Genomic DNA, 28,000 nt, shown 5'->3' with positions numbered 1-28,000 from the left:
GAAACCTTTACAGGGATATTAAACCAAGAATATAAATATTTTTTTGAAACATTACAGAACTGTATCCTTTGTTTTTTTTGTCAAAATAGAAATGGGAGTGATTCTTTGAGGGCAGATATATTAAAAGAACATGACATTTTTCTAGTTCAGACGGAAAGATCTGTGCAACAAAAGACACAAAGCAACAAATTAACTTATTATGGTTTATTAGTTTTTAATCTTATGTATCTCACATACAAATTTTACATAGGTAAACTGTTACTTTCATTACCCCCCAACCCTATTCTTGTGTAATCAAAATGTACAATAGGAGCCCTTTCCCTCAGTCACAGCCCATTTCTATCAAAACCCGTTGGCAAAGGAGAAAGCTGGAGTATCGACCAGCTGCAAAATGAGCCGTTTAAAATGAGTGAAAATCCTGCTGTTGTTTCAAAAGATGAACAGCAAACCTGTTGGTGGAAAGCAGCCTGGTAGGAAGGCTGCACGGGACAGGGCATTACAACATTGTATTCCTTAAAGGACAACAGAGAGTTAGCCGCAATTTTGATAAAGATATACAAAATAATAACACTTTATGATTGACAGTGTTTACAGACTGTCTACCAACTACAGTATCATGCCCATAGAGGCAAGTGGCATGCTTCTTCCTCTATGCAGCATGAGATGAGGTTATTTAAATGACCGCCACAGCAAATCCAATACACCTCATGCACATTATGAATGTACACAGTATCAAAACATCACATTGGCAGGCAGCTACTGAAGAGCAACTGATGATCCTCGTATAACCAACAGAACACTCCTATCTATTAGAACAAGTGCTTTTATTTTTATCAACTACACAGATTTACAAAAACAGATGGGAAATGCGTCAGAATATAAAACATTCAATGGACAGATAGGAAAAGGCCCGAGGAATTTCTGCTCCAAGCCCCCACGACGACAGCCCGACAGTGTGGGAGTCAGTGCTACTTTGGTGACCGGAGAGCGCTCACCAAGGCTCCACTGAGAAGACATTCATTTGAGAGTATGCAATGCAGGAAAGGATGCAAGCAGACAGATGTAAACTGATTATTTTCTATTGCTAATGACAAGCAAATGTCACTTTTTCGCACAGCAAATCTCTTGAACATAGCTCAGATCAGCTGCTGCTTTACAAGTCATGTTTGGAATTAGTGGTTAAGAGAAAAACAGAGCAGCTCAATGACAGCTGGAGGGTTAATGCTTCCAAGCCTTTACTTATTTTATGTTGGTGAGAGTCAAATGTTACATTTTTCTACTTAATAGCAGATCAGAATATCAAGATTTTGGTCCAACTGGGTACTGCTATCAGAAAATGTTGATTAAGTGCAATCTTTAAAAGAAAAACGACTTACATTATTTTGACACAACTTAACGAGAAGGTCTTAACTTTCTCTGATAGTGATGTCCCTGTCAGTCAGCTTAGGCGTACTGCAGGATTTCTGTTGCGGAGTTTGGGGTCTGAAAGGGCAAAACTAAGACATATGACTGTCGATATTAGGCTTCACCTTAGAGAAACTGAGAAACAACAAATCCAATGTCTTAAAACTGCTGTTCTCTAGCTATATCTGACTGACTCGTGTTAGAAAGTCTTTGAACAACAGACACTGAGGTCTGCAATATAATGCTAAACTCAAAAGGCAATGAACCAAAAGGCAATAGCTTTAAGAAAAATAAGCAAAACCAGCTCAATTACAACAACAACAAAAAAGCAAAGCGCTGAAAAGTTACAGGATGACAACCATTTTTGTAAACGTGTGGAAGCTTTTCTATTGCTCTCCAAATGTCTATTACTACTTGAATGGAAATTCAGGGGACCTCCTGGTTGAGCCATCAACATCTCAACGACTATTCTTCCCTTTCTGGTCTTATTGACAAACCCTGAAAGCTACAGTTTTCCACCTTCCGTGTGTGCAGACTCGGCACGTCACTCCACTTTTTGATAGAAACACGCCACTTAAAAGGCCTCTTTCTCCAGGACTATTTGTGGAGCAAATGGAAATAGTGTGATGTGACGATGAAAGAAAAACTCATAGCACCTCGCATCCTCGATATAGGTGTCCTACTTATGTCTGCGTTATTTCTCTCTGTCAAAGCTGGGAAAGCAGGATGTAAGGGTAGTAAGACACTAGCTGAGATACAGGCCGCCCTCATTTCACAATATGTCTCCATTTCAGATACAGACACGTTGCATTAGGGCATGCAGGCGATATCCAAGTAATGGCTACTGGATTGAATGAGAAAAAGGCTTATGGAGTTATTACTTCAAGCCTCTTGGAGGTATATGAGTAGTGGGACTCAACAAATCATTGCTGGAGTGCCACTCTTCCATGTTGGCTCAAATCAACTGATTACAGATCGCTCCTCTGCCTTTTAGCTTCAGATCTGCCAAATCCAACAGAGCCATAACATCTAAGGGCAGCGCAGGGAAATCTGTGTGCGCCTGCTGTGCTTCTGTACACAAATCCTAAAAAGAGGTTTCCCAGGGCGAGCCCAGATGGTAATGTAGTATAAAATCATCATGGAAGTTTTTTTTTTTTCTCATTAAGGTAGCAAACATGTTTAAGCCACGTCAACTTCTTCCCCCCTCTGTCTGTTGTCGCAGCGGGACGCTTCTTCATAGGCTGCGTCCCATAATGATGACGTCTTTGGGAAAGCCCTCCATTTTGGCCACTTCGAAGCATCCCAGCTTACTATAGAAGTCCAACATTCTCTTATCAGTCTGACGAACCTTACAGAACGCACCGAGGGAGCCTGGAAGAAAAAAACAACTAAGCGGGGTGTCTACTGCAGGTATGAGACACTTCAATCAATGTTTTTTTTTTGTTTTTTTTTACCCTTTTAAGATATTTTTAAAGCAAAATTGGACAAATCATCCTTTTCTTGTTCAAGCATTGCAAGTATGTGTGCAGAGGTACATTTTATGCAAGAATATGATTATTAAAGTAAGTAATATTAATCTACATTTTGCAGACAGGTGAGTGTCAACAAGCATGATAACACCAACACAATAAGTTGCAGCAATGAATATTGCTGTCAGAACTGAAGATGGCTGCCACCTACCGTTGGCCTTAAGAGAGGATAGAAGACATCCCATCATGCTTTTGGCCACGCTGGGGTCAGTGACCTTGGCGTGAATGTCCACCTTGATGAGAGAGGGGAAGTTGGAGAGGAAAGAGTCTGGAAGACCTTCCTCCTCTTCGTGGAAACTCAGCATCATCTTCTACAGGGACGACAGACAGACATGAATTCCAACAACAGGAGACACAATCGTGCCAAATGATGCAGATGTTTTGACAGAAAAAGAGGTGGATAAAGATCATACCTCAGCCTCTGTGAGGTCCTTCTCACAGTCAGGTTTGAGGTATTTCTCTTGCATGAAGGGAATCCAGTTCAACTTGCATTTCTTGACGAAAGGCTTGACGTCCACAGTTCCGAGAGCGTAACCGCAGATCCCTTCATCATCCTCCAGCACAAACCCGTAGTCTGAACTCAGAGTCAGGAGACCTCCTACTAACCTGTGAACAAACACGAAGGATTGCGTCAGCCATGTTGATTTGCAGCGAGGGGAAACCATGCTTTAGTCATCTCTATATTTTACCTGTCTCCTATGAGGTCAGGGTCCTCATCAGAGACTGGAACACCCTCCATTCCTTCACAGTACATTTCTTTACAGATTTTATAAATCGCAGTCTGCAAAAAAAAGAAGACAGGTACGGCTGTAACTTGACAAACTATGACACTCGGTATAAAAGCCATAACTACGCCCAGACAATGCCAACAATGTTACATAAATTTGCTGATGTACAGAGCAGTTGAGCACAGCATTGCGACAGATTCACAGCTTAAACTGGGCCAGTTCTGCTGCGAATACAAGCAATTGGCCAACATCATTTCGGCAACCATACTGTTTTGGTTATGACATTATTAATGACGTTGGTATTTAACATGCAAAACTTGAGTTCTAGTAAAAAATAAGGTGTACATGGGCATGAATAATAATACACACAGACATCTTACCTCATCTTTGGGATAGTACGGCCTTATGGAATAGATTTTGGAGGTTGGCATTGAAGGTGGAGGTTGGTAGAAAAGATCGTTTGCCCCTTCTATTGGCAACAATCTCTGTGGGTATCAAAAGAAACAGGTTCAGTTTCACTGAGACCAGGTGGTGTGCCGCTTTGGCTCACTGCCTCACTGTGCATTTGCTGCAGTTGAGCCACTATCAAACCAAAAGGAACTACAGAGGAGAGCAAAGTGCTTTGGTATGACAAATATTGTTGAAACAATCACGTAAAGATATGAACTGATATTCCTTGTTGATCTGACAGTGGACAACAAGAGCAAACATCACACCTTTGTTATTTTTGCTGAAGGAACATAGCACAACAAGCACATACATATTTGCTTTTGAAATATATTAAAACAAGGGTGGTGTTTTGGTCTGACTAAGGTTTTACTGGCTGAAGGAGATGCTCCTTTCCCTTTTGTAAGACATCGCAATATTTCGCTGCGCAGGACCCTCCTGTTGAGAAAAATAATGATGCTGGCGCAGAGTGGCAGGGAGAACTCCAGGAAAAAAATCAATGAGGCAAATTTAATGAGTTAATTTAGGAATTCATTGGCATATTAGTTGCCATCCTGCTACTCTCCAAAGATGGAGATACCGCTTTAGACAGGTGTGTTTGATCATGGAGTTTTCCCATTGCAACATGCTTGCGGTCTCGCTGGCGCTGCGATGCTTGTGCGTGCGCTTGCAAAGGGTTGGCTTGGTAATTTGTGCGCTGTGCTTTCCTGCAAAGAAATGAGATGTCATGAAAATAAAAACCTAGCCATGCTCGCATGCGCTGCGTGCGCTAGGGAAAAGCAGCATCTCCTTGGGCAGTTGCTGAAAGAAACTCAAATTAATCAATCATAAAACGCCATGCCAAACACTGGATGGAACCTCTTTTTGTCGAAATTGGTTTCCGGTCGCATATTGATCTCTCACAGACTGACAATATCCCATAATGATACAACTTCCTTGGAGACCAAGTGAGGGTGACAGAACCCAGATGTTTTAACCCATTACAATCAGCTCACCTTCGACAGACCAAAGCCCTTCATACCTTCGCACATATTACCATTGTTGTCTTTTCTCACAACACTCTTTTTTTTCCATTAGATTGCTGTAAATTCAGTGCATGAGATACCTGGAACTCTCCTGCTAGACCTCCCCTAAAGGCCCAGGGTTCTTGGTCTCCTCTAAGGAACTGTGCTGAGGACTGACTACGACACCCTGTTAGGAGCAGATCCAAGCGGACATTGTTACCACAGGATGGGGCTCTCTGACACAGATGAAGGTAGTAGGGGAATGGGGAGGAAGGGGGTCATAAGCATCTAATAGCATAATCCATATAAATAAATTAATTTAAATTTACTCATTAAAACATAAAAAGGGCCTAATTTGCAATAAACTATATTCAGAGGACATATTTTATGATAAAATGGGGCTCGAGCAACTAAAGCTTACGTGTTTGCAAGAAAGAAATCAAGTCCAAGATATAAATAAACCTTAAATTATCTGTGTCAATACAACAACGTCAAACTGCAGGTCTAAAGAAGTGAGATCTTTCTTAAAGTGAGGAACACACGCTCTCCAAAAACTGAAGAGAGACAGAATTAAGTGTGGTTCAGCCCCCTTGGTGTTTCAGTGAGGGTAATGCGCATTTGAAAAACTGATAGACCTCATAAGTATTACACTGACCACCAGTACCGAAACCCCACTGTCTATAGACTACAAAAGTAAGCTTCAGCTGCCGTCACCCCACTCATCTTAGTACCCCGTGTGAAGTCACATTCTCATCTTATCTGCCTCGTCACATGACTGGGGAGCATGAGTCATCAAACCAGGAAGACAGAAGGAGAGCTGGTGTGAACACTGAGTTATGGGGTCTCTCAGCTTTCTATTAAAAGCCACAGTCAAACAGACCAAAGATAAAATACACCACAGGGACAAATCACATAGATCTAAAGCACGCAGGGCTCTTAGAGTATGTTTAAAGTAGTGTTCCCGCTAACAAAGTCTAACCCTGGTTGACGAGAAGCCCCGTCATGTGACCAGACAAATGCAGCGCACGGGAAGGACATCTAACACTGCTTTACATATAAAGCTCACCCTGATACTTTAAACAATTCCTCTGATGAGCTGACACAGCACAGCACACAGATGCACCCACGGGGAGGAACTCTGAACTCGCTTACCCAAATTAAAATCCACAAAACAGGCACCTCAGTTACCTCATCAGACTGCATTGCTTTAACACAATCACAGTTGTGCTGAAAACATGCAAATGTTGTTCTTGCACAGTCAAACCAATGTGTGTGTGAGCACATTTATCGTAAATACACAATCAGAAATATCCCTGAGTGGGATGAAAATCGTGTGCTACGGTTAAATTTCAAAGCCAAGTGTAAATTCCCTTGAGTAGGTGCATCAGGCTGGTCTGAGCCATTTCTATAGGCCTACTGACAGAAACAAAAAAAAAAGTTAGAGAGATGCTGCCAAAGAGAGAAATTTGGGAGTTAACACTTAGCATTCAGGGCTAAATCGCTGCGCAAAATGTGACTTCATCCGGAGGGCATCTTCCTTTCCTCCAAATCAATGTTTTACATTTATAAATCTAGTTTTAGAAAAAAAATCCATAAATCCCTCTCAAACATAAACAAAACAAAAAGGCGCTTGCACTGTGCATACATCGGCCACTGTCGATCCAATAGCAGTAGAAACTTGTACTGTGGATTCTTCCATCTGTACATAGTGAAGGGAGAAAACAGTAGAAAATAGTTATTAGTAAGTGTTCTCAGTACAATAACCAGGGAGGTTTACGACTAAATGCCGGCTGCACAGCTTCTACTGAGGGGAAACTGATGTACAAAAAATCTGATAATAGCAACAGCAGAAGTCAACAGTTAGACACTTAATGACTCTGCAGTTTTTAGGGAGAATTATTCAAAGATATCTATATTCAAAGGACACTTGATTTCCTCTGTGTTGCTGGAGGGGCCCAAATCATTTAATGCTTTATAGAGCCAGTATTGTGGATTTTTGATGTGGTTTTGCCAGCGTGGGTATGCTGCCTGCTGTGTACTGTGGGCTAGAGTCCTCAGCTTTACCATATAGGTCAGAAACCTGTGAATGAAACTGGGTTACAGGGGGTAACCTACAGGCCATGCTGGTGCTTTAGAATAATCAAAGAACACTCCAAAAAAAATATGGAGGTGTTGTCTCAAGGCTGAAAGTTGCTCAAACTGCACCACAGTGCACCACCTGAAGGAGTGGAAGAAAGTGAGAGGTGAAACGAGGAAGTGGGAGAGAAAAAATCTCTTCTCTTACAGGAGGTGATGGATGCCACACTGATACAGATTGGGCAAATAATTCAGTTAAAATCCACTGACAACCTCATTTTAGAGGCTACTCAGTGAGGCAACAAGACAAAGCTTCCAGTAATATATTCACATGGTTTGTGTTAATAGCCAGCTGAAAAATAAGAGACAACTTCAGATATTTCTGACTCAGTTTATGCACCAGAATGGCCTTCCACAGTCAGTCAGTCAACTTGCTCTCCAAGCTCGCGTGCGCGCTAGGGCATGGAGGAGGGGGGAGAAGGGATGGGGCGTTCCCCCTGGCTCCCATCCCCACAGACAGAGAGATGGAAGCAAGTGTGTCTGTGTGGGTATGCAGCAGTGATGTTACTGGATACACAGCAAGCAGCATTAACCCTGCTGGGACGTTTGCCACAGAGACCAGGTTTAGATATCACCAAGATGGGGGCAGCTTGTTATGGAATAAATAAGGAGGGTGCTGGCGGTGCAAGCGGCATTCAGTCAGATGAGAAAAAAAAAAGAGAAAACAATCAACATGTGTGAAACAAGAGAAATCAATAGAATCATAACTATGATGATGCGACTAGCCTGATCTGTGCTAAGCTTATCTAAAAAATTAAGTGCCGGTTATTAAAATTGGGAGAATTAGCCACTACTTAGATTCTCATCCTGTCTACAGGTGGTGGCTAAGATCTCTAAGAGCCATATTTCATCAAGTCTTTGATCAGTAATATTACCATCTGTTATGCAGACTGTGTAAGATGTGTGAAATAATTCTAAATTTGCCTCATTAGACTACATAGCTCTGAACTAGGACATAATCCATGCAGCTAGCCATTAAAGTGCTTTTTCTTTATATAATCTCATTTTTTTCTTTTTCAAGGTGACTGAATTATTTGCGTCTCTGGGAAAAGGATAGTCAGGATTACCAGACTTGATCAGACTACAGCTATGCTACTGTACTGCTCTCTAAGAGTATGCGCTTTATGGGTCCCTTCATACGTACCGAGCCACTGGACAAAAGACTTGACCATAGAAATGATGCTCTTGATGTCCCAGATGTAAGGGTAGAGGTCGTACAGGATGGTGCGGTTGGCTGAGTTGGACAGCCGTGTGAACATCTGGATGACGGAGCAGCACATCTCCTCAAACTTCTCCGCCCTTGATTGCCATTCTGCTACCTGCATGCAACACAATGATCGGAAATAAGAACAAGTAATTAGCAATAAGAACAGCGCTAAACTTTTTTATGTGCAATAAGCTTTTTTTGCACAGCAGACATTTTGACTCATCATAATAAGAAAAGCACATAATTTACTTGTTACAATGGTTGGTTTATTTAAGTGTTCCAGTCAGCAATACTGACACTTCAGTACTTCTAATATTTATTTGTGTGTTTCTGTGTTACGTCAACATGTCTTTTAGAAAAAGGCAGATGGTTTAATATGGGAAGCTACAATGAACACAATGCTCTGCGGTGCACTCCATCCCCTATCACACCACCCAATGGGCATTATGGGTAGTACACATCCACCATTTTGTTTTCAGCAACCTACACTATCACAGGCAAGTTCAGTTAATAATGAACTAGTTCTTCCACGTGGACCTCTTTCTCTTAACTGTCTGTATGTGTGTGTTATTCAAATGCATTAACCCGCCTTTTCAGTTTCCTTCCTCTTGCAGTTGACACTGACAACGCTGCTGTTGGCTCTCAGCCAGTTGAACTCCTTCAACATCTGCATGGCCTTGGGTCCGTGCTCATAAGGCAGGTAGAAGAGCTCTGCCAGCAGGCTCAGGTCATCCAGTGTGACGGGCTCTGCTGTGAACAGGGGCTTCTCGTTGGGCCCAGGCACAAACAAATCCTGAGGACGCAAAGAAGAAACATTGTGACTTTGTAAAGAATTCTAATTTGTTTTTGCCTTCAGCTGCAGATATTGAAGAAGTGTTTGCTGCACCTGCTTGAGCTGATCGTCTGTCTGCATGGGAGCAATATCACTCCCTGTGTCTTCCTGGATGGACTCCTCAGGGGACTTTGACTCTGTGAGACTCTCCTTGTCTGTATCCATTGGCTTCAGGTCTTCGGCCATCTTGTCAGGTAAAATGGGACTGACTTGCTTCTCCTCTGGGTCAGCTTCTGCTTCTGGCTCCGGCTCATCCAGCTTCTCATCTACCATCTCCATTGGCTCCTCATCCGAATCCTTCTTCTCCACCTCAACCTGCACAGGAGCAGCATAAACATAGTCGTAGAGCCATATACACATGCTGTCCTCTCCAGTAAACAAATGCTAAAGGAAAAGAGTGATTTTTCTGTAAGCGAGGCCAAAAATTTGATCAGAAGGAAGCCCAATCCGTTTTTCTTAACTAATAAATGACGATATACTCACATCATTAGAGAGGCTGATTGCCAGAAGAAACATAAAATACTCATTGTGGTCATTAAGGTGCTATGATTCTGTCTTCTAGTAACAATAAAGCTCACCTCCTCTTCCTCCTGAGGTCTTTTTGCCATGGGGTGTGAGAGTGGATCCAGACAGAGAGGCGGCATGGCAGGAGACATGATGGGCTGCTGGAACACAGTTGTGACTGTTGTGGAGGAGCAGAGCGAGGGAGCGGCCATGGATGACACATCAATGGCTGTGCTTTTGGCACCACTCTGAGGCACCTGTCGGCCTGAAAGACAAAGGTAAGCCTCACTGCGTCATGTTCGTGAGTCACAAAATCATCATTTTAGGCTGCCATGCCAACACTACAAACTAGAAACAGCTAGAGAATCAATTTGCAAAGAGATGATATATAATAACGGGACTGCTCTCACTGTTGTATTGATGAGGCACAACAAAGTCCCCCAGCCATTCGGTGAGAGCCAGTTTTAGAGCGAGCTGTGGGCTGTAGAGCATGTCTGTCTCCAGTTCTTCATCGCTGCCTTCATTCTCTAACTTGATCTGGATGGACACTGTGCTGTCCTCACCGTCCGCTGGTAAAACAAACAGCAAAAACAGCATTAATGAACAACCTGTATCATAACACAGCATCTTACAGAAAGATCAGTGTATCCACATGAAAAAAATACTAATTAGTTAACTTTTGGATCACACTTACTCATGACCACATCCTTGCGCACCCCATTCATATTTGACTTGTACCAGGTGGCAAGAGTGTGGATCGCTATAAAGTTGGACTCAAACTCGCAGTTAGGGTTAGTGAGAACTCCCTTCAGCCTGGGGATGAGCTCTGTGGAGCGGCCCTTGTATGGACCCAAGAAAAGCCTCTTCTGGTCGTAATCGTTGGCGTGAATGTTGTCCCAGATGACAGGGGCTCTTCTGAGGATTTTTGACACCTCCTCAATTGACTCCACTGAGATATCTTTGGACACCACCTTGGGTCCTGCAGAAAAGAAAACATCATGATAAAATAATTGTTTTCTCTATTACGGTAAAGTTTGTCAGCTGACAGGAAGCTATGTTAGACTTACCAGTCCATAGCACTTCAATGCCAGGCAGTAGCTTCTCTCCTACTGTGTGGAGGTAGGGGGACTGAGAGACATTTGGGTAGCAGAATGTTCCACAGTACTCTGCATTTCAAGGCAAGCAAACAACCAAATAATGAATAAATCAATCTCTGAAACAATTGTGCAAAACATGCAAAAGATTCAAACACAGAACTGATGTACCTGTGGGACAAAAGAGGAAGGTTTCAGGCTCCCCCAGGTACTGGTAGATTTCGTTGGTAATGGTAACCTGAGCGTGTGCAAATGAGCTGAACACCTCTTTGTCAGCAGGGCACATGTTGTGGTCAATATCGTCAAAAAGTAAGGCAAATGACTTGCAGCCAAAGTGAGAAACCTGAGGGGAAGAGAGAGGGATTAGAAATAAAATCCATTATAATGGATACAGAATGATGAATAGAGTGAAATGCATGAAAAATATTTAGAGTTTGAACACACTGTGTTGCAATAATGTTGCAATACCTGATCAAGTTTCCTCTTAAGTGCAGAAACCTCTTTCTGATTGGAGAAGGTGATGTCCAGTCCAGGGGAAATGGCATAGATGAACTCTATGCAATGCTCCTTAGCAGCACCAATTAAAGTCATGAGTTGCTCTAGGAGATAGAAAGGGGAAAACATTCACAAAATGCTCTTTTGTGCTATTATAACAACTCTTAAACCAGTTTTTTCATTTCATCCGTGTTTAACAATGGAATATGCAGGCTGTCATTTAACATAGATAAACAAGCATTACTTGTTTCCCTTGCCCCAAGACAGCTGATCCCAAGACGTGTACTGAATAATCACCTGCTTCCTCCACTGAGTACAGCTCTCGCCAGAACATTCTGTGTTTGTAGTCATCTTTGGGTGCATAAAGGTATGTATTCAGCCCCCATTTCTGCTGCCTGGGAGAGTCAATGTTGTGCAAACTCAGAATGACATCTCAAACCACCTGTCCGTAATAATGTTTTTATCTGATTAACATACTTGTTTAAATAATTCACACGGATCATCATACCTTCTGAACAACTCTTTCCTCTGTTCCATTGTCCATGGTCGACCGTAAAAGCCTGCACAAGAAAACAGTACATTTAGTTCCCATGTAGTGTGCAGTGCTGATTTTTAACTAAATGTCTGTGTATTTTCAACTGTTTAACTGTGACAACTAACAATTTGCCCCAAGGTGAGGGCTGAGCTGGAAGTGTCATCAAACATGCAATGTTTGCTTATTAGGACTGTTCGCTTTTCTTAGCTTATCAGTTAATCATTTTGTCTAATACGAACTACAAAAAAGTGCTAGTCTTGATTTTTTTATCCAGTCTGAGCATAAGACGAACCACACAAAGCATTCAGTTTACTATATTACACTGGCCAAACCAAATGATTTTTCATTAATTAAGGCATAAGTTGTCAATGTGTGGTATATTTATTTGACAAATGACAATCAAAATTAATCAAATGTCAATTAATTTGAATTACTGATGATCACCGCTTAGTAAATGACCACCATTTATATTAATTCAGCGATGATCTGCCATTGGACGACGTCTCCCATTATTGATCTGCATATATATTTACATTATTAAACGTTGATGAATACTAAGCCCCTTTTGTTTTAGGACTATTTATAATCGATTTGTGATTATTGCTCTATCCGATTGTCTACTAATGCCTTATTTCCAACAGATAACACCCCCCAAAAAAAAAAAAGCAGGACTGCTGCAGCATACTGATGCCCTTTGTACCAGTGTACGCAGATCGCAGCCAAATGTCATATTTAATTTTTTCAACTAAAATTCAATATTACCTTCCACGACTCCACTGATGAATTTTCTGTGGCCAGTCGGCTCGACTCCGATGCCGGACTCCTCCGCGGGGCCGGGGGCATCGGCACAAGCCTCTCCGGAGACTGGGCTGGGGCTCGGCTCACCGTCCACTTGAGGCGTCTCCAGCGTCTTATCTTTTTGTACCATTGTTAGAAATCTTCCACGGTGTAAAGTCAGTAAATCCAGAAGAAATCAGAGAACACCGAGTTATTTTTATATGCCCGTAACGTTAATCTGGCGGACAAATGCGCCGAGCAAAACCCGGAGGAAATCAATCGCGTCAGTGCCTGTCTACCGTCAACAAGAGTACGGTATTAACGAGTCTATCAAAATAGTCGAAATCCTAGCGACTGCTTCTACTAGATGAAATCGAAATGACCATCAAGCTATAGAGGGAAACGTGTGTGCTGATTAATATATAAATAATAGCAAGACGTTCGTTGGTTTTTGTCCGATCATTTTCTTTTCTTTATGGTAGATTTGCCCTGGTTTTCTGTCGGTTCTTCCTGTTTACACCGAGTGCGCATGCTCTCTGGACTGGATCAAACCAGTTAGAACCTGATCTGCGTGACAAAACACCACACAGATGTCACGAGGAGAAAGAGATAGATGACACTTCTGCTTTGCAACGCTAAATATTTACAGGTAGATAAAGTTATAAATCGTAAAATTATGTATTTTTGCAACCATAAACCACTCGCCAACGGTTTATTTATTTATTAATTAAATGAAGCCATTGACAGCTGAATAAAATGCTTTAATTGCGCTCCATGATTTCAAAAACTATCATAAATAAGTATTCAGTATGACTTATTTGTGGCTATTGATAGAAATAATAACCTCGCAAATTTATCAAGGAGTCAGATTAATGATTTCGGCTGAATTTCCAAACTTGCAGCGCAAGTCTATATAACTTGTCCTGTTAGTTAGGGCATTGTGTTGAGTATCTCGGTAGCTTTGTAACATCTTGGGATTCCAGTCCATATAAGGACTGCCGCTGAGCTCCAACACCACATCCAAAGGGGCGGTGCTGCTCATTTGTTATGATCTAAACCAGTGTACCCTGTGTCAGCAAAACACACATGCTTTGTTAGAAATCAACAGCATATAACCAATTATATTTTGGCATAATTACCCAGAACTCCTAATACAGCAAATAACACCCCAAAGGAAGCAAAATGTGTATTGGGTTAATGAAAGCCAGTATAAAAGGCCCTTTGTTCTCCCTTTTTTCACAGCACACAGCCTAACTTGTCATGTTAGGAAAATCACAGGTGTTACAAATAACATTACAGATGACTGTTTTATTTGGAGAATCCCAGTAAGTTATGAAAGTGGGTGAGCTGATTAAACCCTTTTAAAGTATATTTTTTGGCTTGTCATAACAGGAAAAGCACAGGTTTCATTAATAAGATTAGTAACAAGTGCATACCATTTAGATGAGCTAGTTCCAGGACTCTGTTATAATGCACACTGGCTCACTGGGTATTTAATCAAATTTAGCAATCAAAACAGAATTAGTTTCACCTGTGCTTTTTTCTGGAGCCAGTACGTTTGCCATGAAAAATGTAGACCCAAAGACCCTTACACCAAAGCAGCAAAACTGAATTCAGTCATTATTTTACTATTTATACATATAAGTTTCTTGTGACATGTCAAAATATCTTGTGTTAGAAAGGCTTAAAGTAAGATGTAACTAAATGACAAAATGAATGTAGACACACAAGTTGAAATTAAAAACAAGATGCATTTCAGGTTTTATTTCTTTTAATTTAGGTTTGTACTACATTTAAATGTATTACAACCTTTCCCTGCCATTAGGGAGCTCCATTCCATGTACCTTTTCCCATTTTAAAAATTATTCTCTCCATACAATTCAAATTTGCTTATACATTTAAATAAAACTTTAAAAAAAAATTATTTCACTTATTCCATTTTTTTTTCTTTTACTACTTTCATTACAAATCTTCACTTCAATAGAAGGTGTTAGCTTGCAGAAACAAAGTAAAACAACAAAAACTAATGCAACAACTAAAATGTAAAGACAGTGTTGCAGGTGAGGAGCCAACCGTTGGCTCTGAGGTAAATGTCGGCTGCTTCCTGCTGCAGGCCTCCTGTTACCTCCTCTGATTCTGCTTGGCCTGCTTCAATAAAGTGTCGAAGTCTAGTGCATGAAACTTGCCTTTCCCAGGCAATGGATCGTACTCCTTACTTGAATCTGAAGAGAGAAGGACAGAAAAAGTCAGCTTTGCAGTAAAATAAAATGGGACAAGGACAACAGAACATACTGTAATCAGGTTGAACAATTTCAAAAGACTGCTGTGCGACTCTACAGCTGTAGCATGGATGTTGTAAATGTGCAAGTCATGGATCCAAATCCCACCTGCAAATATCAACCTAAATTTTTTGACAAGTCACCAAAACTAAAATTTACTTCCTTTTTCTTAAAATCTTCTCATGTGGTCATTAAAAAACCCCACAGCGTTGTAAAATCCACCTTGTGCAATCTGTGTGTATAAAAATGTCATTTAAACAGGTCAGGTGAATATAACCTCCACAATCATAAAATCAATACAGAGGGACATGGCTTACATCTCTTCAGTGGTTGCCACAACCCTGACAACAAGTCACAAATTAGGATTTGTGGTGACTTTTGTGAAACTTGAATAACAGTAGTTAAATGTTTAATATCCTAAATCTTTATGTATACCTTTGCAAATTGAAAATTGCAGTTTCCCCTTGTAAACATGCAAAAAGCACATTAAAAGGACAGTGTGCAAAAATTAGCTTTCTTCCTGCAGTGTGATTATCCCTCCAAATCATCACTGGCTGCAATTCAAACAATACAATGGCTCTCAGCTGCATTTAGCTTGTGAGCACACTATCAGGATGAACTGCAGGCAATATCTCTAATCTTCTACAAACAGCGTCAATACTGTTTAAAAAGGCTAACAGCACTGTGGGTGAGGGCTACAGGCACTTTGTGTTGTGTCTGTTGATTTGTGCATACCCAGGTCAGCATAGTTGGTCTTGCAGAACTGTCTCCTTCCTCCAAAACAGAGATCAAACGGCAGCTCATCTGGCTTCCGCAACTTGCTTCCGTTCTCGATGGCCGTGAAAGCGTTCTTGGTGTCGTAATAGGTTACAAACCCGTAGTTGTCCCTTTGAAAGATAGGCAAACCATTAGTTTTCGGTTTGTCAGAGATCTAGAGAAGGTCATGACTGGTTTGTACACAGTTCTGAGTTGTGACTTGCTTTTAAAAGAGCAACCTAGGGGTGTTGCCAGGAGGCTCCAGTTATGAACAAGCCTGAATTTGTTTTAGCACTGTAGCTTGGCCTAAGAGGTCACAGATGAGACCAATAAGGTTCAAAGACAGTGCATTTTGCTTATATTGTGCTCTTAGTAAAATGTCAACAGTAAAGTAATTTAAACAGAAGTTTATGTCCTTACCCATGGTCTCTAAAGTGCAGGGTGCAGTCCTCAATCTCACCAAATAAAGAGAAGCGCTCTTTAAGTTCTTTTTGGGTCATCGTACCCCTGATTCGACCAACGTACACGACCCGGCGTTCCTCCTGAGAGAGAAAAAAAGTAGTCGATCAGATGATTCATAGTTACAATATTTTGTTCAGAGACCTGTGTACTCAGAGTATAATTAACTTACAATGGCTTTCTCCTTGCGTCTTTTCACCTCTTCCTGATTTGTCTTTGCACTGTGACCATAGTGGGACACGTGTGAGGGACTGAGGAAGACAAGATAAAACCTTTAGCCTTTTTTTTTTTATTTTAAATTGCTTTGTGAAACGGCCATAAAATCCATATAAAGGACCACCACCCAGATGGGCATGATTCATATACCGCACCTGTAAAATTTTCTGCTTCTGCTCCAGTCTGATCGTCTCTGAGGGGATCTAGACCGTGACCTGGAGCGACTCCAAGAGCCAGAACGAGAGGAAGAATACGAGTACCTCCTCCTCCTGAGAGGGGAGCGGGAAACCGAAGGAGAGGACTGGGAGGAGGACCGGGATGAGGAGCTGGAACTACTGTCAGAGTGACGGGGACGATACCTAGAGAGGAAAAAGTGCCAGTGATAAGGTAAGTCATAAAGACCAATAATCATCATCAAGATGCAGTATGAACTTAACATATGCTGAATGGAGGCCGAACCTTTTCTTTGATGGAGAGCGTGATCTAGACCGAGATCTAGAAGAACTGGAGTCTGACTCTGAACCACTTGACATAGGGCTGGGGGAGCGATGGGATCTCCTTTTTCTAGACCTGCCTCCAGTCCTCTCTCTGGGACCAGATCTGGGGCTGGGTGTGCGATAAGCAGCATGTTGACGGTAGGACCTCCCGAAGTGCCCTCTCCTTGGGCTTTCTTCTTTAACAGCAGCATCAGTCTCCTGCCGAGCAGGCGAAGCATCTGGAGTCTCCAGAACAGAGCTTTTCTCCATCCCATCAGTCCTGTGATCCAGGGGCTCTGTCGGGGGAAACTCCTGTGTTTTGGTTGTAACCACAGTGTTTGTGGTGAGCGGTGCCGGGGCAGCTGGGGTTGTCCGTGTAGTGCTTGTACCAGGCTGCTTGATGGGTTTAATAGTGATAAAAGATGGCTGTTTAACATTCCAGCGCTTGCCTTGCTCTCCCGTTGAAGTGCCTGTGTTGGGGAGGCAGTAGTCATGATCCATGCATGCCACCTCGGGGGTGACAGAGGGAGCAGCAGGAGTGGGTTTGCTGCGGCTCCTGACTGAGGGCAGAGGTCGGGCTTCTATCTGGATAACCTTAGAGGGGCTTAACTTTGAGGCCTCAGCGGCTTTGCTCTTTCCCAGCAGGGCCACAGGGGCCAGGGGTTTCCACATCTGATGGGGAGGAGTGGCTGGAGGAGTCAGAGCTGAAGCAGAGGGGAAGAGAGTGCACCACAATTACACCCAACATTCAAGAACACTTGGTCACTTAGTCATCGCTAGGGGTTGGGTACCGAAACCCAGTGCTACTATGGCATTGGTTACTGTTAGATAAGTACCAACCGGACTGAATCATGACAGATTTCAATGCCTCATTTTGGTGCCATATTATCAGCGTAGTGAGTGTGTGGCAGAGTTCTGTTAATAGTGTATTGTATTAAATTATATCATATTCCAATTTAAACAAAAAAAAAAAAAAAAAGGCATTCTTCTTTGAAAATGTTAACTGTCATTCAGTGCTTTATTTTGAAAAAAGTATTGGTTCAGGCACCAGTGCCATATTAAAAGTATTGTTTTGGCACCAATATTGGAAATAAACTAAATGATACCTAGCCCTACTCATCTCTGTAGTATGGTAGGAAATCTCTGATCATGAGGTAGTATTTCAGATAACCATGTTTAATGAGTGTGCTGTTTTACTGGTGAGAGCACAGAGCACAAAAGCCATAGAAGGGCAGACTAAAATAGGATCCCTTTAAAATTACACAAATTGTAACAATTAGACATAATGGCCTTATCTTAAAGCCAAAGTCAAAATGCTGAATTACCTGCAGTGCTTGAGAGGTCATTGGCTCTCACTCGCTCCACAACCGTTTTCTCTGGAGCCAACTCAACACTGTAAATGGAGCACAGAGTCCGTTAGTATATCACTGGTAAATAATGTCACTGCCACATCTTAATTAAGAGTGCAGCTTAGTCTAGCAAAAAACCAAAAAACAAAAGCCAGGTTGCACAAAACCAGGGAAAAGCGGTAGGTCTTGGCAAGAGTTGTGTGTGTTTGTCATTTCCACACACACACAAACCACGACTCCGTCACCCACACAGAGCAGCTTGAAGGCTGTAGGGTAACTCACCTAGAGTTTCCTACAGCTGCTGCTCTACCACAGACCTCCGGCACACAGTGCTTCTCTTTGGCTAAAGAGAGGAAGAAATAGGTGCATCAGCACAAGCAATAACAAAACAAACAGCAACACACCCAAATGAAAAAAAATGAAAATTGTGTGGATAGAAATTCTGCTGGACTGACATGAATAAACTGTACAACCTGCAGCATGTCAGGTGTAAATGTAGTGTCTTGTGTTTTGCCCACATAAAACTAGTACACAGTGTATTTTTCATGGGAGTTCACCAAATGGTCAGTGTCTACATTAATAATAGTTCACAGTATGACGGTTCAATAAAAAGTCCACTGACATGACTAATGGCACATACAGAGTCCAGGCACTTGTTAGGGTTGAGGCTTGTACATCCGCCCACACAAAGACAGCAGGGCGAGAGTTAAATGGATCTGCGGACAGGGCAGAATTCCAGCAGCTGAGCAGACAAGAGCACAAAGCAGCTTCTCTGCCCCCCGCAGCACCAAACTCTTCTCTTAAAGGGGAATGTTTCAGTCGCAAAATCTGCCATTTTGATTTGTCAGAAGTCCACAATCTTTCAAAGTTAATCACACTTCTGGCGGAGGATCAGATAAGGCCTAAGGCTCATATTAACAGCCTGATAATAACTTTGTCCCATAGGTCACATTTGTTGGACTATGAACTTAGAGGTCTTGTATAAGCCGTTAGTCAAAAAAATATGAGGGAATGGTCATCCAACTACACAGAGATCCCGCTTTTAAAGATACGCACAAGCTTCTATCCCTAGAAGTCTCTTTAGTTATTCAGTGGAAGGCTTTCTATACTCTTACCCACTGCTGCTAACCAAAGATAGAGCTGCAGGGGTGTGTGAGTCTTCCCGCCATTATGAATCAAGGGAAACTGATACTCTGACTACATTTAACATGGCACGAAACTATGTGACACAGTGAGCTTCTGGCCAGAACAACAACCCGTATGCCAGAAATCAGTCTGGAATGTAGTACCAATCAGCCAGTATGGTTTACCTTGGGTTTCCTCAAACTGCTCCAGCAAGCTAGTCAGATCAGCAGCTTCAATACCTACAAAATATATAAACAGATGATTATGTATTTAAATGTCAAACACATAATAATTATACACATTTAACAGACAGCACAGAACAGAGAATAAACAGGATACAGACCCAATTAAAGTGGCAACGGACCGGTGTAGGACAATTATAGAGAATGGTGTTTAAGTTGAAAAGGGGTGCAAGTATTTTGATTTTTACAGTGACACGGCATATTAATTTACTGCACTAAAAGCAGACACAGCTTTTCCTAAATAATTTTTGATATGGAGTTCCTGCACAGCAGCCAATCACTCGAGAAGAGTAGGTACGGGCTAGAGTTGCAGAGCAGCAGAGATGAGACACTGACAAGGCAATTTTCTGACAAGGGCTTTGTGGATACACACCAGCTGCTAGTATGTCACCCAATCAATTGCTTACATGTGTATTTGACACAAGAAAAATATAAAAATGTGTGTAAATAAATAGCCACTTAGCTAACCACTACCATTTATTTTGGGCCTGTCCAAAAGTAAATGCTTTTTGGCATAAGGTTTATATACAATTAGTGACTATAATTGGGATGACAGTTACATGTAAGTGGGGCGAGCTCATTTTTGGTGTTTCAACACTGACGAATATTAAAACTAAATACTTATTTGGAATACCAAGTAAAGCTGCTAGAAAAGCTATTACAAAAAATGGCTTCAGCTGGTCGCCCAACCCACAGAGAACTGCTGTCATTTATGACATCTTTGTAATGGAAAGAATAGCCTTTTTAATAAGGGTTACAGAAACTAAATTTGAGGGAATTTGGGAAAAAGTGTATTTCCCCCAAACGCTCTTCTGTACATTTATTAATGCTTTAACTTTAATCATTTACCCCAAACACAAAACACCCCATGTTCTGATGTTTTTTTGTGTTTCTACATTGTAAACAAAAAATGAAAAAAATGGTTTACTCTGTAATTGTATTTAATTAACAATGACTATGTGACTGTTGCTAGTAAGTGAATAAAAATGTCGTCAAAATAATAGAAAAAAAAGGTCATTATGATCAACATTTCATGAACATAACTAAACATTTAGCGCTAAAAATATGCAGTCAACTTAAAGCTCACCTATCTCACTGGTAAAAGCCTCAATCAGCTCCTGGGTGGGGCTCTTTGCCCTCTGGGGTTTTACTGCTGTAGTGGGTTTCTCTTTAGTTTCAAGTACAACAGGTTCAGCCTTCAGACTCTGGGAGTTGGAGAGATTGGTAGCCAGAGAAGAAGAAAGCTGGGTACCATTGGCTGTGGGTCTGCAGGACTTGCTATCCGATGTGATGGGGTCATTTAATGACACAGGAGCAGTAACCACAGGAACTGTCTGGGGGGCACTGGCAGCAGACACAGTAGCAGCAGTGGGTTTGATTGCCTCTGTAGTGGTTTTAGGACAAGTTTTAGTGAGCTCTACAGACTTAGGAGATACAGGCTGAGACTGGAGCCTTTCGTCGACCCCACTCTTTCCTCCTGAAAGTGCTTTTGATACGCACTGAGTGGTAGATGTTGAAGAAGTTGTAGAACAAGAGCCCTGAGGCACACAAGCGACTGCAGGTTGAGCGGTGGTGTGTTGTGTGGGTAAATTTCTCACAGAATTTGGTGCAGGAGCTGAGGGGTTTTGGGGTACAGAAGGTTTAGGAGTTTCAGGTGTTTGCTGGGGTTTAGGAGCAGCTGGACCTTTGCTGGATGAGGCAACCATGTAGGAGGGTGGCACCAACAGCGCCTCAGGGGTGGGTGGTGCACACGGTCCCCTTGGCTGCCAGGCAGGTTTGACCTCCTCCACTGCCTCAGGGTTAGGGCGTCGAGGATCCTTGGGGCGGGGGTCAGGCAGGCAGGGAATGGGGGGCAGCTCTTTGGGAAGCTCTGGGAGGCTGGGCCACTTGGTGCTGTTGTCGCCTGGTTTTTCCACCGGAGTAGGCTTCTTCTGCTGCCTGAGCCGCCGGTACTCTGCTAGACTGAGTGATTTAGGCTTTGGGTCTGCAGGGGCTGCAGGAGGGAGGGCCTCATTAACAGGTGGTGTATTCTGGGGTGTTGCAGAACTGGGAGCAGCTGCAGGGCTCTCTGAAGACACCAGGGGTAGGACAGCACAGGGAGCTGCTGATGAGTCCTCCAGCTTCTCAGGGGCCGGGGCCAACTGTTTGCACATTTCATCAGACTGCTGAGAGGTCACTGTTGTGGGTGGACAGCTAAGCTGACTCTTCTCAGGGCTGGCATTTAACGGCGCTGTTTCCTGTCTGGGTGAGATAGATGTGGCAGCTTGCACGCTCATGTCAGGCAATAGTGTTGTAGTGGTGATTTCAGTTTGGCATTGATTTAATTTCTTAGGTTTTTCAGAAGGCGCTTGAGTTGAGGCAAGAGGAACCTTCTTCTCTTCTTTGACTGACCTTTTTTCAGGCTTTTTGGGAGAGTCCTGCGCCATCTTTCTTACTGTGCCACTTCTAAGGACTCTTCCCTCCACAGGTTTGGGCAGGCACTCTTCCTTGCATTTCTTTTTCTTTTTTCTCCGTGAGGGGCTTTTCTCTTTTATATCTTCCTTCTGTCTTTTAACGATCATCTCATCTTTCACCCCTGGCGTCACAGGGGCCGCAATTTTCACTGGAGCCTCAATGATCGTTTCATCTTCATCGTCAACGACTATTTGCTCTGAACTGTCAGAGGCTGCGTCTTCTTCATCTGAAACTTTCTGCTCATTTTCTGGAGACTGCTCTTTAAGTGGCAGAGAGACAGAGAGATCCATGTCTGGGATGGCCAGGATGGGCTCTCCATTTTCACCCTGGTCCACAACTTCAAGTAAGATGCCTCCTTCGGGCAACATCTGTTCCCCCTCGTCATTCTCCATACAGATGGCCATACAGTACGGGTGCATGTGCCTGACCAAGTCCCCAAGGCTAACTGAGACGCCATCTTCCTCCTTCTGCTCGAAGGTGACAGGAATCGGGAGGGTCAGACCTTCCCAGTGTAGGTCGCTGTCAGGAGATGAATCATGACTCACTGGGCTCAGAGTGAGGGAGCCATCTTCCTCTTCCTCCCCATCACTTCTCTGGAGAGAGTCTGCCAGTATCCTGGGGAGGCTCTGAGTACAGAGAAGGAAACAAATATCCTGACATATTCAGAAATGTGTCTGCTGAACAAGTTCATATACATGTTAAATCAGTGTGAAAAGCTACCTTTCCCGTTGATGAGGCTCTTGTGCTATACAGTGCGTCTTTCTCTGGAGGGGAACGGGACAAACACAGCAATCTCTTGAGCTACAGAGTGAAAGAAAAAGCAAAATGACCAAAACGTTTTTGGTTTTTTTTACATTTTAAAAATAACATAAATAATAATAGCATAGGTGTAGAACCACAGAGGTCAGCAGGTTGCCCTTTCACTCTGCCTAAGAGCAAGAATCTGCAAGACACTTTTAGAGTTATGTATGACAGCTGGGCACTAACCGGAGAGTGTTCTCTGCCCTTCTGACCGGACAAGAGGTCTGAGTCGGGCAGTGTGTCAAACGGGGACAGGTTCTCATCGTCCACATTGTCGAGGATTTCTGTCAGGGCGGTTAGCAGCGTAGCTTCGCTCTCCTCATCTAAACCTTTAGTCTAAATAAAAACATAGAAATAAGGTCAACAGGGAGTATTAACAAACAACTGTGCAATGCTTACACACTGTAGATCTGTCTTGTACTACTATAAGTTCAATCATGTAAAACTTGTCTTGCCTCTGTTGTTGGCACTTCCTCAAAGATAGAGAGAATAGAGGGGTCCAAGCAGCTTTGAAGTGCCTCTAGAGTTTCTGCAGAGGTGAGGCCATCAGCCTGGAGAGGAAAAAAAGGAAAAAAAAAACATACTTCTTTGGCAAAAACGCAACTGAAAACAAAAAACTATCTGCAAGCAGCCAAGTACATAATTGTGACCACTGAAATTGAATTACTACAGTATAGAGTGAAGACAAACACTTGTTCCTGAAAATAAATGTTTATAGCATCAGTGTGCCCAAATCCAAAGAATATAACCACATAAAACCACATATTTCGCTACTTTCAATAGTAAGCATGATTTAGAGGCTTGTTGCGTTATTTTGTCATGGCAGTTACACTATTTGATTAAAAACTATTAAGTCTCTTCCTTTTTCAATGTTTGCAGATGTGGGGGTAAATGGAGATCTGGGACTTCAGGCAGATCTGGTCCACAAGGTAATATCATTGTAGTATCACATACTGTTGCTGTATTTCCATTACAACTGGACTGAAAGGAGCTCTTTGACAACAAACAAACAAACAAACAAACTTTAAAACAAAAACAGTATTTATTAGGCAGAGTCAACATCCTGATTCTAAACAATCAAAAAAACTTAAACTGAAAATGTTGTAAACCAGTCTAGTCTGTAAAAGTTGGACAGTGAAATAGGTCAATTTCATCTACTTATTGGGTGGTTGAAAGTGGAATTATGTCTGAGTTCAAGTGAGGCATCTGAAAATGAGAGTCAGAAAAGGAAACCCCAGGAGGCAAGTGAGGACACATGCTTTGAGTTCCAGCTAGGAAGGAAAAACAAAATACCAGAGGCGTTTTCCAATAATATGAAATATACCAGAACATGGAACAAATGCCTTTTTATTGTTACTATTTTGTCTCAACCGTTTAATTTTTGTTTGATTTGATCAAAGTGTGTATGATAAATACTGGAGTGGAAAGTGGGAATATTCACATTGAATATGTTTTCCTGACAAAAGAAAAAAAGGGTGGGGTTAGGATTTGAACAGTATTCACTTCCTCCAACTCCTTTTCTGACATGAAATACTATGTTGTTGTGTAATGAATATGTATTATGGTTAGTTGGGTGTTGTTTTCTTACTAATATTTTTATTTCGCCACCATTTTATTTTATATGTTTGAAGTAAAGATCTAAATTCTCAATATGCAGGACTCTATTTTAGACTTACATTATCAATATAAGTTATAACTTTAATATAGAGTTAATTCTTTATCAGGTTAATCTGTCCCCCCAAAAAGAGACTAAAATCAATGTATAACACTGGTAACTCTTAAGTTACTACATTTTAAATACAGCTTTGCAAAAATGAATATGAAATCCATCTGAAATGTGCAAGATGCCATGTGACTGAAGGCTCACTTGTAATGCAACTCTTACAGATTTGGTTCATATGCATAAATACGTTAAGTCCAGCACACAGGTCTCTTATATTAGCAAAATAACTGATAACATTTTGCACTTTGGTCTAAAAACACGGCAGTCTCTCACAGTGACCCACGTGTTGCTGTCCACACATGCACACACAGTGCGCAGACATGTTTGATCCTCGCCTCACCCCGTCCAAAGCGAAGCTACCATGCCCACGTGTTGCACTACAACAAACAGGAGCAGGGCCCTCATCACTGCTCCTGAGTGATATATGAAGAGTTATCAAATGATGTGCAACATTCAAATACATTTTCTTTAAACACAATACATTAAAAAGTCAAGAAGTTATTTATAAACTCTATGGACGGGTGTGTGTAGCTTAGATTAAGCGTGCCTACTGCGCATGTGTGAAGTAAGCCAACATGTGATTCACCACGACTAAACCACATGTGGATGCACACACAGGTTTTGAATGAAAACCGGCTTTGCTGCTGCAGTCAGAGTAAATAACCACGCAGGTTTACGTACATGTGCTGATTGCAGTCATTGCCTAAATATAAAATCGCTTAATCGCTGGGTGCATCACCCCTGAGTTGATGACACATTACTGCAACGTGTTGGCACGGAGCCTATAAACTACACCATGGCAGGATTAACATGAAACACCATAACCACTGTCAAGCAAAAGATAAGTATACTGCAGTGATGATAAAGCTAGCTCTTTAGCATCTTGCAGTGTTTGATACCACGTGTATATGAATCAGTTGGTGAGTACACAGAGTACTTTTGCACAGTGCTGGAGCTTAAACGCGTATTTCTGATATTGATCACGCAGTTGGTGCACATGCCAAGCCCACTATTGATAAAAATACATAACTGTCACTTCACTGGTTCAAACGACATTTGTATTATACGGGAGGACACCTGCGTCGTTCACTAACCGGCCGGCGAAGCTATACTGACTCACCAGCTAGCATTATACAGCTGAAAAACACCACCATATTTATGAAAAAGTATTAAGCATCATTCAATAAACAAACAACAAAAGAGTTACCAAGCTGTAAAAACAACAAAACAATAGGTGCGCGTTAAATAAGTTTTAATTGTGATACTACACTGGCATCCACGTGTCACTTTTCCATGCGCAGCGTACAGCACGCACACACAACACGCTCTGCCATGGCTATAAAACACACACTGAACTAATAACAGCTGGATATGATGATAGGAAATAGATCGAAGAATATATTATTTACCTCGTCTAGTGTGTCTATGGGGAAAAAATCCATATTGCACGCAGTTAAAGTATCCTCGCCTGCTCCCCACCGCGCCGCCATCTTGCTAAGTACACTCCCTGCCCCGACTGTTTCCGAATGAAAAGTGATGAATAGCAGAGCAGCAGAGAAACCAGCACGCCGGCAGCAGACACGTGGTCCGACATTCCCGGCAAAATGACGTAAAATGATGCCGCGGGTCAGGGGTGAACGTCGTGTGACCACGTTTTTTTTTTTGGTAATTCTAATTAAAATGTCGTAAAGTTCCTGCTTTGTGGGGGCTGGCTGTTACATCTGTGCAACAAAAAGAAGAGGAAAAAACGCATCAGGCATTATACCAGTCAAAACTATGCGAGTCAGTTTATTCATTTAGACACAGTGCTAAAAATGGCAGAAACAACAGGATACAAACTCTCTAATACATACGTACATGCAGGTAGGTTAGTTAGTGCAGTAAAATAAGTATTTGTTGGTTCTAGTTCCTCAAATGAATGTTGATTTGCTGCTTTTCTCTGTTTAATATTATTAGAAATTGAGTATTTCGAAAGATGGAAAATAACTATGTACATTTACTCAAGTACTGTACTTCAGACTGTCCTCTGGACTGATTTTCAGTTGAATCTCCAAAGACATTTAGGCAAGTACATTTCACTGAAAGAAGCCAATTTGTAAATATTATTCACAAATCCAAATTTCCCCAGGAAATAGTAGTATTTAATAGTATATAAATTTCCCGCATGTACCACTTTAAAAAAATCAGATCTAAATACATTTCTTAGAACAATATCAAACTCGAATAAATGTAGTTAAAACTGACCAAAAGTATTCAAATCCTACAACTTTATAACCAATTAGGTAAACCCCTCGCATTGTGTGATCGCTGTTACTGAAGTAATGATTTGTACTTGTCTCATTTGTAAAATCTGGTCATTACTTTACACGACTGAATATATTCACAACTGAATAGTACAACTTTGAGCGACCTGCACTTACATTTAGTTATTTCCATTTCATGCTATAGGCCTACTGCTCGGCTACTCCACTACATTTTGGGGGCAAATATTATAGGCTACTTTTTACTCCACTACATCTACTTGACAGCTTTGGTATAGATTTATTTTGTTAACGCAAAATATGAATACCTTATAAATTATGATATATTATTATAGGTTAAGGCACCCAACAATAAAGTAAATAAAACTTAGCTTCGCGTTTACTGCTGCAGCATTAAAGTAATTAACATATTATTGCATCAATAATTATAATCCAATACAACATGTATAAATCTTATTGCAAAATTGGCCACTTCACATAGAGAATACTTTTACTTTTGGTACTTTAAGTGTATTTTGATGCTAATGCTTAGGTACTTTTACTCTGCTTTGGATGCAAATTGTTCTGTTTTTTTTTTTTCAAATCTCTTTATATCATTTTTAGTACAAATTTTAAAAATTAAGTTGTGTAAAATTATACAAGGAAGTTTCGTGAAAGTTCTGTTTTTCTAGAACAGGTTTATTGGCAGTGCTTATACTGAACTCCCTTGCCGCTTTCTATCCAGCAGTTTTAGTCTCATTGCTCCTGCTTTCACTGACTGTTGAAATGAGGCACTAAGGAGGGCTCTTCAGGACTGGAGAACTCTTATGTTGTTCTTTGGATGAGAAAAACATCATTTGTTGGTTTTCCCCTCCAGACTGAGCTGTGTTTTGTGCCACAGTTAAAGGAAGAGAAATTTGTTAACATTTTAGCCATACTTTACTCACACTGTCGGGTTACACAATTTGCCTGATATCAGACAGAACTGTCAACTCTTTGCACTGTTTCAGCTCTAACTTATTGGAATGGGCAGATTCAAAGGTCGTGACTCATAAAATTACACAATAACAGTCATTTCAAGCATGTTCTCACTCTTTTTGTTTTCGATTGTGTTCGGTTGTCTGTATATCCTTCACTATTTTGAGTTTAAAAAATGTGATGCATTAATTTGGCCGAGCATTTGCATTA

General features: G+C 41.6%; 2 protein-coding genes and 1 non-coding gene across 4 annotated transcripts; all 3 read right to left on the bottom strand.

Annotated features, from left to right (window-relative positions):
- Window positions 1-189: 189 nt before the first annotated feature.
- Window positions 190-13,237, bottom strand: oga (O-GlcNAcase). Of its 2 annotated transcripts, XM_088086399.1 has the most exons (19): window positions 12,678-13,237; window positions 11,889-11,940; window positions 11,678-11,775; window positions 11,354-11,484; window positions 11,057-11,228; window positions 10,859-10,957; window positions 10,486-10,770; window positions 10,202-10,360; window positions 9,866-10,056; window positions 9,342-9,602; window positions 9,041-9,248; window positions 8,393-8,563; window positions 6,758-6,811; window positions 5,214-5,299; window positions 4,042-4,146; window positions 3,623-3,714; window positions 3,347-3,539; window positions 3,085-3,244; window positions 190-2,775 (listed from the first exon to the last, which is right to left on the bottom strand). In XM_088086399.1, exons 1-19 carry the CDS (start codon window positions 12,841-12,843, stop codon window positions 2,639-2,641), a joined length of 2,820 nt encoding a protein of 939 aa, XP_087942525.1. In that variant the 5' UTR covers window positions 12,844-13,237; the 3' UTR covers window positions 190-2,638. The 2 variants fall into 2 exon arrangements, with proteins under 2 accessions (XP_087942525.1, XP_087942526.1); XM_088086400.1 differs by lacking the exon at window positions 6,758-6,811 and having other exon boundaries at window positions 12,678-13,236.
- Window positions 13,238-14,445: 1,208 nt separating this feature from the next.
- pprc1 (PPARG related coactivator 1) lies at window positions 14,446-26,203 on the bottom strand. Its single transcript, XM_042502232.2, has 14 exons — window positions 25,982-26,203; window positions 23,305-23,400; window positions 23,036-23,185; window positions 22,769-22,849; window positions 20,682-22,674; window positions 19,538-19,591; window positions 18,510-18,570; window positions 18,204-18,271; window positions 16,862-17,582; window positions 16,558-16,761; window positions 16,359-16,437; window positions 16,148-16,269; window positions 15,707-15,858; window positions 14,446-14,914 (listed from the first exon to the last, which is right to left on the bottom strand). The coding sequence occupies exons 1-14, from the start codon at window positions 26,060-26,062 to the stop codon at window positions 14,814-14,816; spliced, it is 3,963 nt and encodes a 1,320-aa protein (XP_042358166.2). The 5' UTR covers window positions 26,063-26,203; the 3' UTR covers window positions 14,446-14,813.
- LOC121955062 (small nucleolar RNA SNORA50) lies at window positions 15,939-16,078 on the bottom strand. The gene has a single exon (XR_006106590.1). It is a non-coding gene; the product is annotated as a small nucleolar RNA SNORA50 (small nucleolar RNA).
- Window positions 26,204-28,000: the final 1,797 nt, after the last annotated feature.

Source organism: Plectropomus leopardus, chromosome 13 (assembly GCF_026936395.1).
Source record: "Plectropomus leopardus strain MGB_pleo_1.0 chromosome 13, ASM2693639v1, whole genome shotgun sequence".
In the NCBI taxonomy this organism is placed as follows: domain Eukaryota; kingdom Metazoa; phylum Chordata; class Actinopteri; order Perciformes; family Serranidae; genus Plectropomus; species Plectropomus leopardus.
This window is presented reverse-complemented; position numbering and strand designations above follow the sequence as displayed.